Below are 12,051 nucleotides of genomic sequence, written 5' to 3' on the forward strand. Positions count from 1 at the left end.
GTTTTGTATCGATCGTCTTTGTGGATTTGGACTTGCCAGAAACCAGACTTCATGTCAAATTTGGAGAATATAGTGGATTGGTAAAGTTTTTGAGCAGGTCTTTCTTGTTAGGTATAGGATATCGGATCCATTGTAAAGCATCATTTAGAGGTTTATAATTGAAGACTAACCTGGGTGTTCCTCTTTCAATTTCAACATTTTTATTAACATAAAAAGCTGCACAACTCCAAGGAGACTTGCTTTTGCTGATTAATTTTTTGTCAAGGAGGTCTTGTATCTCTTTTTTACAAGTTTCTTGAAGTTCTTGGTTCATTTGAATAGGCCTAGCTTTGGTAGGAATGTTTTTCTCAAGGAATCCTGGTTCATAAGGTAACCTAACAATATGTTTTTGTCGGTACCAAAAAGCATCAGGAAATTCAGAACAAAGGTCTTTTTCAAATCGTTCTTTGATATTAGATATTTGTTTTTGTATGGTTTTGTAGCAGAGTTTTTGTTTGCTATTGATTAAATTAATAGTTGGTTGCGTGGAAAGAGCAACAGATTTGAGAAGGTCAATTTGTTTTGTCTGGGCTGGTTCTAAGAATTCAAAATCAACTTGTTTTCCTAAGATTTGGGTCGAAATACCTTGGTTGGTTACCGTGAAAGGTTTAATAAGTTCGAGAAATGGTTGCCCTAAGATTACTTCAGTACTTAGATCTTTTACTAAAATAAAAACTTGTTTAAGACAGGTTCCTTGGTTACAGATGTGAACATCAAAAAGTTTATAGTTTACATTAAGGCGAGATCCATTTGCTCCTGTTAGTTTTTGTGATGATTTTTCAAAATATTGGGTTGGGACTAATCCTTCTTCTATGCAGTTTATTTGGGCCCCTTAATCTATTAATGCAACAGTGCTTATTTTGTGGGAAGAAGATATTACCAGTGTGATATTGACATACCATTGTTGACATGAAACATTGTTGATAATATCAATAAATTCCTTTTCATTGTCTGTGTCATTGTTCGTTTGTGTTTCATCTTCTTGGACTGTACTGGACTGTTGGATCTTCTTCAATTTTGCTATATCAGCTTTGATATTTTTAATCTCAGTTTTAAGGTCATTGGTGGTTGCTTCTAGATTTGTGAATCGTATATTGTCTGATGTTTGTGAAGCAATGGGAGTTTTTCCAAATCTTTTATAAATTTGTTTGATATCGTAAGAAGTGGCTTTAGTTTGTGTATTAGTTGTTGATAATTGTTGTACTAGTTCTTAGGCATGTTAAAGATATAATTTTTTGGTATTCTTATCTTTGATTTGATCAACAAAATTAAGAAATTCTTCTGGTTTGTCAAAATTCTTCATTCCTAGACTTGTATGGATCATGTTAATAGATTTGGTTTCTTCGGATTCGTTACAATTATCACAAAATATTCCTTGACTACAAGTGCAAGGGGAGATGTGTTCTTCGTTTTCTGATTCTACTTGATTAATTTCATTGCCTTCAGACTCAGTGTCTGAGTCGGATTTGATTTCTGCTAGGTCAGCTAAAAGTTGGATTTTAGTATCGTCAGGCATAATTAGAGAATTTATCTTTTTGGCAAGTCTACAATATTTGGCAATGTGCCCTGGTTTGCCACAATTGTAACATCCAGGCTTTTGAGTGGGTTTTGGTTTTCGGAAAGATTTTTTATGTTGCCATGTTTTTCTCTTATTATCGGAATCTTTCTGTGGTATTTGATTCTTATTAAAAAACCTATTTCTAGATTTTCTAATGTGGCGATGGGATTTATGTTTTTTATGTGAGATTTCTTTGGATTCAAAACCAAATTGTTCACAAAATCCTCCTAGCTCTTTTTTGTAGAATTTAGATTCTTTTTTGATTTGTTTTTGAGTTTGATGTCAGTACACAAAACTAGTCCTTCTTTGTGAACTAGACTTATAAGGTCTCCATATGTAAGGTCTTGATAAGGAATATCGCCGTTGTTTTCGTCTCTTAATTTTTGTTTTAATTTTTTAGAAAACAGACTGGGAAGTCCTGTGATAAATTTTTCTTTCCAACATGGAAGATTTGCATCTTCTCTGGTTAGGACTTTTGTCATGAACGTGTCCTTATACCATTTAAAGTCATGGAGTTTTTTACATTTGAGATTTGATAATTGTTCGGAAGATCTATCTTTGAGTCTGGTGGGATTTCCTAGGAAATACTTAGTGATATTGAAAATAAGAGTATTAACAACATCTCCTATTGGTTGATTATTGACTATGATGGGAAGGCCTATTTCAGTAATTTGTATTGCATTTAAAATTGATTCTTTTTCAGCTGGGCTAAGAACATTATCCCACCATCCCTTGAGTTGACCAGTAAACCCAGAAATAAGTATTTCTGCAATGGCTTGGTCAGGTATTTCTTTGATTCGATGGGCATTGCTGACCATGGTCATTTCTTGAAGTTTATTGGCTAAATTGTAATCAGACATTCCATCTATGTTCCATTCATAGATGATGCCGCTTTGATAATTAGCTTGGGAGAAATCTTTTCTATTTTCGAGTTGGAGATCTGGGTAAGTGGGTCTGGGATAGTAGTTTAGGGACATGTAGGAGCTGGTAATGGCATTAACTTGTTCCTCATCATCACTGGAAGTTTCAGAGGAAAATTGTTGTTGTATGGTAGCAACAGTGCTGCCTTGTGATTCCTTTTGGGGTGTATCAGGGATAACCAAAGAAGATAATCTTGTAGAAACTTGGTCCAAGAAATTCTTTCCTTCTATGGTATTGAGATTTTTTTGACTTTTATTTGATATGGTAAAAGGTTTGAATAGTGTAGTTGTTGAAGAGTTTTTATTCATATCAGACGGGGACTCAGTATGTAAGTCTTTTTGGACAAGATTTTCTATTCGGACAAGCTGGTTTCCTATAGTTTGTAAATATTGGTTTGTATAATTGACTTGTTCAATGACCTTTTTTGACCCATCAGTAACTCCTTCAATAGACCTAAAAGGTGTTGCAAAAATTTCACCATTATTGACCTTTAGTTTGATATTTGAGGTCGGAGGGTGGATTGATTCAATGGTCTTATCTTCTGTCGTAGTGTAAGTTCGGAAGACTTTTTTATTCACACTAATGTTTGTAAAAGGATAATTAATATTTCTATTACTTGTATAGATGTCAAGATATGTGAAAAACATTATATTGGTTTTAATAGTATTCATTTTCTCATACCAAAGATTTTTTATATGTTGTTGCTGTGTTTCAGTGAAATAACTAAAAAACCAACCTCTTTTTTCTTTGTTTTTGGGGAGAAGGAAATCTTGTCGGAGTTTTGGTTTGTCTATTTGGAAGTCTTCTAAGGAAATGACACTAACTTTCGCATCATGTTGTATCTCTGTTTGTGTTGGTGAGGATGGATTATTAGTAGGAGAAGGCGGTCGAGATCTTTCTTCGTAAAAACCCTGGGCAACATTACTGTGTGTCTGTAACCCTAGGAGTTTGAAAGTTCTAAGTTGTTCCTGTAAACGTTGGTTTTCAAGATGTAAACTTGCTAGGGTAGAGGTGGACGTGTTGGATGTTGAAGCTCGACTAGGTACCTGACTGAGGTTTTCAAATTCCTCAAGGTTAGGTTTTGCTTTTTCTTTGTTTCGTTGGAAAGTGATTGTAACAGTTCCATCATGGCTTTGGTTTATGGACTCAACTTCAGAATGGGGTTCAATGGGTGGTTCAGGATAAGGACACTGAAGACACCATTTGGGTGGAAACTTAACATCTTTCCAACTGATGGTTTTTGGTGGAATGGTTCTAGAATGGATGAAATCAGTTTCTATAAATGTAGTCTGGCCTTTAGTGGTTCTCTTAAGGGCTCTGAATCTTATGGTCTTCATGGCTTTATACTGGATGCGATGAACTATCGCAATGGGGATAGAACCCTTCTGCATTTTATAACCACTTATGTTGATGTTAACTTTTAAGGCATCAAGTAAGTTGGCATCACTAAGAGGGAGATTGATATCAGGGTAACAGTTAAAGTAGACTGGTCCTTTGCAAAGACTGATTTTTAGCATTCCTAGAAGAGAGTCTTCAAAATCTACGAATCTTTGGTCTCTAAGTGCGAGAAGGAGAGAGATATTGAGTCCTTCTCTGTGGAGAGGTTTAATGGCCACTTGGATGAGTCCTATATGGATATAATTGAAATCTTTTTTAAGTTTGTTAAGATTGGATGGCTCTAGAAGTTGGATCTCTTCCATATCAGTAGAATAATTAATAGTTTGTCCAACGGTCTTGATAGTTTCGCAGAAACTATACCAATCTTGTTTGTAAACTTTTTTGGTTGGGACTTTAGGCATTGTCCAATTTTGAAGGGACTGGTCAAGATCACCTGTGAAGACTTCATTACTAATGATGTTACTGTCCGAACTAGGTTCGCCTACAAATCTCGAACACATTGACCTATTAAGTCAACTCGTGGTTATCGGTACTATCCCCCCATATAGAAACACACTTTCATCCACCAAAGGGTGAAGGGTGATTCAGTGCTAACAACCGATAGCGGGACTTACAGTCATCTGCCCTACACGGCTCCAGAAAGCAACATAAACTCCCGATGCAACTCCCAGAGGACGGTAAAAAGAGGACGAAAACAGAGGAATAGTACTAATAATCAATCGTCCGCGAAATAAAACTTGGCTCTGATACTAGTAGGGGACCGAAAACGCATCTTTGGAGCCTTCGGACCAATAAGAAAGAAACAAGAAAACGCAAGCCCAAAAATTTGCCTTGGGGGCTGCCACCCCCGTAAGACCAATAGGACTTGGCTCTTCATCGACATATATATATATTCTCGTGAGGGGACCGAAAACGCATCTTTGGAGCCCTAAAGAAGAAGGAAATCGAGGAGAAGTCATCTTCTATCATTCCGGCATGATTCGAGAGCATAAGTGTGAGGAAATCGACAAAAAACATCGGTGTGGTTTTTGGTGATGGATTCGACTGCTTAATTCATTCTATTGAAGATTTCATAGCATTCGTTTAGAGTTTGGAGTTTGCATTTAAGAAGGTAAACGTGTTCGCAAACCATTGCTTCTCTGTTCTAGGTTTATTTCATTATTCTTGAAAGTATTGGGTAGAACCTATAGTGTAATCTATTATGGGTTTCGTTTATGATTGAATCTGTTAATTGGGTTGATTGATTGTAAGGCTGAGGCCATTTTTGTATTGGGATTGAGATCCTTGCCCTCACTGAGGTGAGAGGTTAAAGCAGGGTAAGGGGTATCCTGGCCGTTGGGGCGGCTAATTTATTAGAGTTGAGTATTGGGCATATACGAAACCCCGACGGGTATTGCTCCGTCGAAGTAGTCTTCACATACTGTGAGGTGAACCACATATATCTTGTCTCTTTGTCTACTGTTATTTGTTGGAAACTAATCCCTATTTTGCAGAGTGGGTTTATAGTCTTGCTAGACCTGGCCACATTCTAGTGGTGCAAGGTGAGACTATAAGTGACTGTTCGGTTTGCAAAAAACGTCATAGATTAAGAGAACTGATTCACACCACCCCCACCCCTCTCAGTTCGATCTGATATTCACAAATATGCTAAGCATTTCTTAGTAAGAGAGCTATCTACACCTCTGGTATTTACTTCACATGATTTTCTTTAATCTCAAAAAAAGGGTTAGCCCTTGGTGTTAACGTCTATTCGCCCTAATTTAACAAAACCTGGTTTGTTGGCGTATAGAAGATGGTAGGCCGATAAACATTTAGAATGACCCTTGGATCCCTCATATCTCAGCGTATAGCATTCCATCAGGAATTATACATTGTAAGCAAAAAAAAAAAAATTGGTTAGTTGCCATAAATCCATTACTTAATTTGACAGATCTAACACAAAATCTCCCGGTTTAAACTCATTGTCTCAATTCATCTATTTGAGTATAGCATGTTAAATTCACAGTACATTTAAATTTTCCCATCCATCTTTCTATTGAAACAACCAGCTCTTCTGGAAGGTACAATCTTATGAAAATATGATCAATACCTCCAAACCGAACTCAGTTTGCAAAAGATTAAACTCGTCTCCATTTCAACACTAGAGTAACATATTACCTTTCTGAAGAAAGTAAGATTATTGCATATCTGCTATCAATTACTTAATAGAAAATTTTTGCATAATGACCGTATTTTAAATCGAATATTGCATTGTCAACTCTCAGTAATTTACACAGTTATTTGTATCTCCATGGAAATACACTGTAGTGGCCTGAAGAAGGCTTGATCTTAAGTTAATGATCTCAGTTATCCATGAAAATTCACTTACAAGCTGTCTCTGCAAATCTTTCTAAAAACTTAGTGGTAAACAAACACACCTCAAGCATAAACAAATACATCAGCTTCATAAAATTAAGGGGAAAAATGTACACATATATCCACCATTTTTTCCCTAAGAGAACATGAATGGATCTAAGATCCTGAAAGAACTTTGGTTAGGGAGCTCTGCAATGATGCAATGGAGTCTATGGTAGATTTTGTTAACCAACTTATTCCAACTTTAAGTCGATGTTCATCAGTGGGTAATCTGATCAAATATGCTATCTTCCGTGCTGCAATATTAACAAGAAACATGGTTAGGAGACGAGAAGCCAAAAAATAAAAAATAAAAAAAAATAAAAAAATCAATGCAAAGATATGCAGACTTTACCTGTATGACCAATAGGACCTTCCAAGGTTAACCCATCAATGAAACTTGGAGAAAGTGCTGCATCATTCCTGCCAAGAACCATCATCTCACCCAGATTCTGAAACCTGCATTTAAATGATAAAGTTAAATTACTATTGGTTAGGGGCAACCATTTGCAGGAATATATTTTTGGGGGAATTGCATAGATCTACCAAATAGCAAAAGGATTTACAAAAATGGTAGGTAGTAATTATATTTTACAATCACAAGTTACGATGTTGAAAAGATATACCAAATCCTCACGAGTAAAAAAATCTAGAGGAACCTCCTAAAATACCCTCATCATCTCTCTCTCTCTCTCTCCTTTTTTTTCTTCTTCTTCTTCTTCTTTCTCCTCCGATGAAGAAACACCTCTGCAACCACTCCCTCTTCTCCCCTGTAACCCTGCCCCACCCTCCACCCTGCAAACTTGCCTAGGAGCACCACCTCCACCAGCACCATCCAGCCCTCCCTCCCCTGCAAACCCAACTCACCCCATTCCAGCTACGGTTTTTCTAAAATTATTAGTTGACTAAACAAATATCAATGAAAATATATATTAGTGAGACTTGTCTCTTACATCAATGCCATTGCAATCATATTAGCTGAATGGTAATACTTATGGCAAATTACTTCCTTGCGTAAACTGTTAATTGAATTCCAGAATATGGTTACTGGAGCAGCTCAGATGGATTGGGGCATTCAGGTTGTATCTGCCCAGAATGGACCCATGCCACAGACAAAGGAACATATTCTGCTGGCTCGTCAGGTGGGTAAACTATTATTTGCAGTTTGTAGATCATGTCTGGTTCATAAGTATGCTGTCACGAATTTCTAGAGTTTGTCATTTTGTTCTTGTTATTCTTTTACATGACTTCGGATCTTCTAATTTCCGTCCATGATTCAGGTTTGCATGCCATCATTGGTGTGCTTTCTAAATAAGGTTGATGCTGTTGATGATGAAGAGTTGTTGGAACTTGTGGAATTGGAGCTCCGTGGTATGACAAATGAACTAAATAATAAATTAGTTTTATTGATCAATTATTGCTTAAGTGAGTATTATGCCTTCAGTGCCCGAAGTTTTCTTGGATTTTGTGTTTCTGGCAGAGCTTCGAAACTTTTACAAGTTTGCTGGAGATGAAATTCCAATTATTCAGGATTCCGCTGTCTGCTTTACAGGGCACAAATGAAGAAATAGGGAGGAAGGCTATTTTGATATTAATGGACAATGTAGATGTATACATGCCTGTACCTGTTCACCAACATGACAAGCTTTTCTTAATGCCATGCGGAGGTGATCCATCGTCGCAGGAAGAAGAAGATGAAGAAGAAAGAAGAGAGAGGAGAGAGAGCGAGAGAGAGAGAGAGAGAGAGAGAGAGAGATGTTGGGGGTATTTTAGGTTGTTCCTGTTAGCAAAACACAATTGGAATGAATAGCTTGAATGATCAATATGACCAAGCAACCATTTATTTATAAAAAAGGAATTACAGCCTAAAGGACAGAATTGTCCCTGCTCTAGCCGACTCTAACTAATAGAGTCGGCAGTACAGAAAATAAACTAATTAAACCCAAAAATACCAGAATACCCCTACGGTGGTGTACATTATTCAACACTCCCCCTCAAGTTGGAGCAAATATATCGATCATGCCCAACTTGACTAAATTAGGATGAAACATCTTTCCAGGTAGTCCCTTGGTGAAAATATCAACAAGCTGATCAGCAAACTTCACAAAGGGAACACAAATCAGCCCCTCTTCCAATTTTTCCTTGATGAAATGCTTATCCACTTCAACATGCTTAGTACGATCATGCTATACCGGATTATGTGCAATACTGATTGCAGCTTTGTTGTCACAGTACAACATCATAGGAAGACGAATAGGAACACCAAGGTCTTGTAGCAAGCCCTTCAGCCAGAGCAACTCACAAATGCCTTGTGCCATAGCATGAAATTCTGCTTTAGCACTAGAACGAGCCACCACATTCTGCTTCTTGCTACCCCAAGTGACAAGGTTGTCACCCACAAAAGAACAATACCTAGAGATAGACTTGCGATCCGGAGAACCAGCCCAATCAGCATCAGTGTATGCCTCTATCCGTAGGTGATCATGAGGAGACAGGAGAATGCCTTTCCGAGGGGTGGACTTCAAGTAGTGAAGAATACGAAGAACAACCTCCATATGGGAAGAGTAGGGATCATGCATGAACTGACTCACCATGCTAACAGCAACAACAATGTCAGGACGTGTGTGTGAGAGATAAATCAACTTCCCTACAAGTCTTTGGTACCGGCCTTTATCAACAGGTTCACCCTCCTTTTCTGTAAAACGAAAATTAGCATCCATAGGAGTATCTGAAGGGTGACATCCTAACAAACCAGTTTCTGCCAATAAATCTAGGACATACTTCCGTTTGGGAGAGAAAGATGCCCTTAGAAGATCTGGCAACCTCAATCCCAAGAAAGTACCTCAGCTTTCCTAGATCTTTAATTTCAAACTCATCCAAGAAAGGTCTTCAAACGGCTGATCTCATCACCATCATTGCCAGTAACCACAATATCATCTATGTAGACTGTAAGAATAGTGGGTTTTTCACCAACCCTCTTTACAAAGAGAGTGTGATCAGCATTACTCTACTTGTAGCCTACAGAAACCATGGTCTTGTGAAACCGGCCAAACCATGCTCTAGGTGACTGCTTCAGGCCATAAAGTACACACATCAATTTGCACATTTTGCCTTGGTTTTTTTCATAAGAGAACACTGGTGGAATGTCCATATACACCCCCTTATCCAGTTCTCCATTTAGGAAAGCATTCTTCACATCCAGCTGCTGTAAATCTCATCCAAGATTGATTGCACAAGATAGCAAAACTCGAACAGTATTCAGCTTTGCAACAGGAGTAAAGGTCTCCTAGTAATCAATCCCGTATGTCTGAGTGAACCCCTTTGCCACGAGTCGTGCCTTATATCTATCCACAGTGCCATCCACCTTCTGTTTCACTACAAACACCTATTTGCATCTAACAGTCCTTTTCCCAGGTAGAAGAACTACAAGCTCCCATGTGTCATTTTTATTCAAGGCTTCCATTTCTTCCATCATTGTTGCCTTCCACTTTCCATCTGATAGAGCTTCCTACCAATTGTTAGGAATACGAACAGAAGAAAAGAGATAAACAAAAGCATGAAAAGATGGAGAAAGGGAGTCATAGGAAACAACATGGGATATAGGGTGCTTAGTGCAAGCCCTGACATCTTTGCGAACAACAATAGGTAGATCGAGAGAATAAGTATTACCAGGTGGAGAAGCAGGTTCTGGATCCAGGTTCAGCAACTTGATGGGTATTGGTGTTGCAGTAGATTGAAGCTACTTATGTTTTCTCATATATGTCTGCACATTAGAATCATTAATCCTCCTCTGAAATTCAATAATGGTTTTCTGGACTGGAGTTGTCGGACTGGAGTTATCTCCCCTTAAATAGGAATGTCAATAGTATCTGTGATGATCTCCCCCTGTATAGGAACCTCTCCCCTGAGGCAAAGGGAGGAATAAGAGTAGAAGGGATAGGAACAAATTCATTGTGAACATACGGAAGGGGAGGTTCTATTGTCAGCACATCTTTACTAACACTCTCCTCCTGAAGAGGTGGGGACAAATAATAGGAGGCAGTCTCATGAAAAACAACATCCATACTTACCAAGGTACGTCGGGCAGGAGGATAATAGCACTTGTACCCCTTTTGGGCAGCAGAGTAACCTAAGAAAATGCAACGGAGACTACGAGGCTCAAGTTTACCAGGGGATACTAACAAATGCAGCCAAACACCCTAGGGGGATCAATGAAAGAAGAAGAGCCATATAATAGCTCGACAAGGGACTTGGAGTCAAGAACACGACTAGGTAGCCTATGAATCAAATAGGCCGCAATTAGGACAGCATCTCCCCAATAAAAAGATGAAACATGTCGAGCAAACATAAGTGCTCTAGCTACCTCCAAGAGATGGTGATTTTTTCTCTCAGCCACACCATTCAGGGTTGGAGTATCAACACAGCTGGTCTGACCGTCCATATACTCTGTCCCATTGTCACTTCTCAAGACTTTGAGAGTGGCGTTAAATTGGGTCTGGACCATCTTATGAAAATGCTGAAAACAAGAAAATACTTCATTTTTTGTGTACATCAGGTAGACCCAAGTGGATCAGGAATAAACAATCTATGAAAGTGACAAACCACCTATGACCAGAAAGAGAAACTTTACGACTAGGACCCCACACATCAGTATGAGTCAATTGAAATAAAGAAGATCTTTTATTAGAAATAGGGTAATTCGAACGTGTCTGTTTGGCCAAGACACAAGCCTCACAAAAAAATTATTCTTTATTACAATTGGTGTAATTCAGAGGAAAAAGAAGCAGGTTGACATAGTTGAGAAGGTAATGCTTGCATAGCAAGATGTCCACCATCAAGCAGGTACAATCCACCATGCTCTTTACCCGATCCAATCGTCTTCCCTGAGTCCAGTTCCTGAAAAACACAATGAGTTGAAAAAAAAAATCACTTTGCAATTCAAATGTTTTGTAATACTACTAATAGAGAGAAGATTAGCAGTGAAATTGGGAATATGCAAAACAGAAGACAAGGTAAGAGTAGGGGAGCAGCTAATGGATCCTTTCCCGGACACTAATGAGAGGGATCCATCAGCTACTTTGACTTTATCCTTGCCTGAAGAAGGGGCATATGTATGAAAAAGACTAGAGGAACCTGTCATGTGATTAGTGGCACCGGAGTCTACGATCCATGGAGTGGAGACAACCGATGCACAATTACCAGTAAAGAAAATACCTGAACGGGCAAAGTGGGAACCTGATGGAGTGGAGTAACTGGCAGCAAGAGATGTAGTAGAGGCAGTAGAAGTTTGTAACATACACTGGAAAGCTTGTAATTCTTTCTGGGAGAGGCTACTTTCAGCAATGGGGGTTGTAGCTACACTTTTAGTGTGATTAGCCTTGTTTCTAGTTTTACCACGACCACGTTTGGCCTCAAAATCAGAAGGCTTCCCATGTAATTTCCAACAAGTAGCCTTAGTGTGATATGGTTTATTGCAATGTTCACCCTTGATAGGCTCGTTTGTGAAACAGCCGAAGCATTACCCTTAGATGGAGGAATAGGAGTAAAACCAGCAGTCACTATGGCTGATCTTTTAATCGTAGGAGTAACATTGCAGCCCTATGGGTTTCTTCAGTGTGAACAAAAGCAAAGGCTTGCTCCAAGGTTGGAAAAGGTACCCGACCAAGAACTTGAACCCTAATTGGATCATATTCAGCATTAAGTCCAACCAAAAAATCATAGGTACGAATCTGGTCCACATA

The 12,051-nt window shown here is 38.5% G+C and overlaps 1 protein-coding gene and 1 long non-coding RNA gene across 3 annotated transcripts in view; one reads left to right on the forward strand and one right to left on the reverse strand.

Moving 5' to 3' along the window:
* Positions 1–6,313: 6,313 nt before the first annotated feature.
* Positions 6,314–12,051, reverse strand: part of LOC122668851 (alternative NAD(P)H-ubiquinone oxidoreductase C1, chloroplastic/mitochondrial-like) — a 110,304-nt gene continuing 104,566 nt past the window's right edge. Inside the window, exons 10-11 of one of the 2 annotated variants that reach the window (XM_043865406.1) lie at positions 6,666–6,769; positions 6,314–6,567 (exon numbers count right to left, since the gene is read on the reverse strand). In XM_043865406.1, the coding sequence (XP_043721341.1) occupies positions 6,428–6,567; positions 6,666–6,769 (244 nt within the window). In that variant the 3' untranslated portion in view covers positions 6,314–6,427. The remainder of the gene's footprint in view (positions 6,568–6,665; positions 6,770–12,051) is intronic. The other variant, XR_006333922.1, reaches the window with a different exon arrangement.
* Positions 7,389–7,876, forward strand: LOC122668852. Its single transcript, XR_006333923.1, has 3 exons — positions 7,389–7,452; positions 7,591–7,681; positions 7,791–7,876. It is a non-coding gene; the product is annotated as an uncharacterized LOC122668852 (long non-coding RNA).

The sequence above is a fragment of the Telopea speciosissima genome, chromosome 7 (assembly GCF_018873765.1).
Source record: "Telopea speciosissima isolate NSW1024214 ecotype Mountain lineage chromosome 7, Tspe_v1, whole genome shotgun sequence".
NCBI lineage: Eukaryota > Viridiplantae > Streptophyta > Magnoliopsida > Proteales > Proteaceae > Telopea > Telopea speciosissima.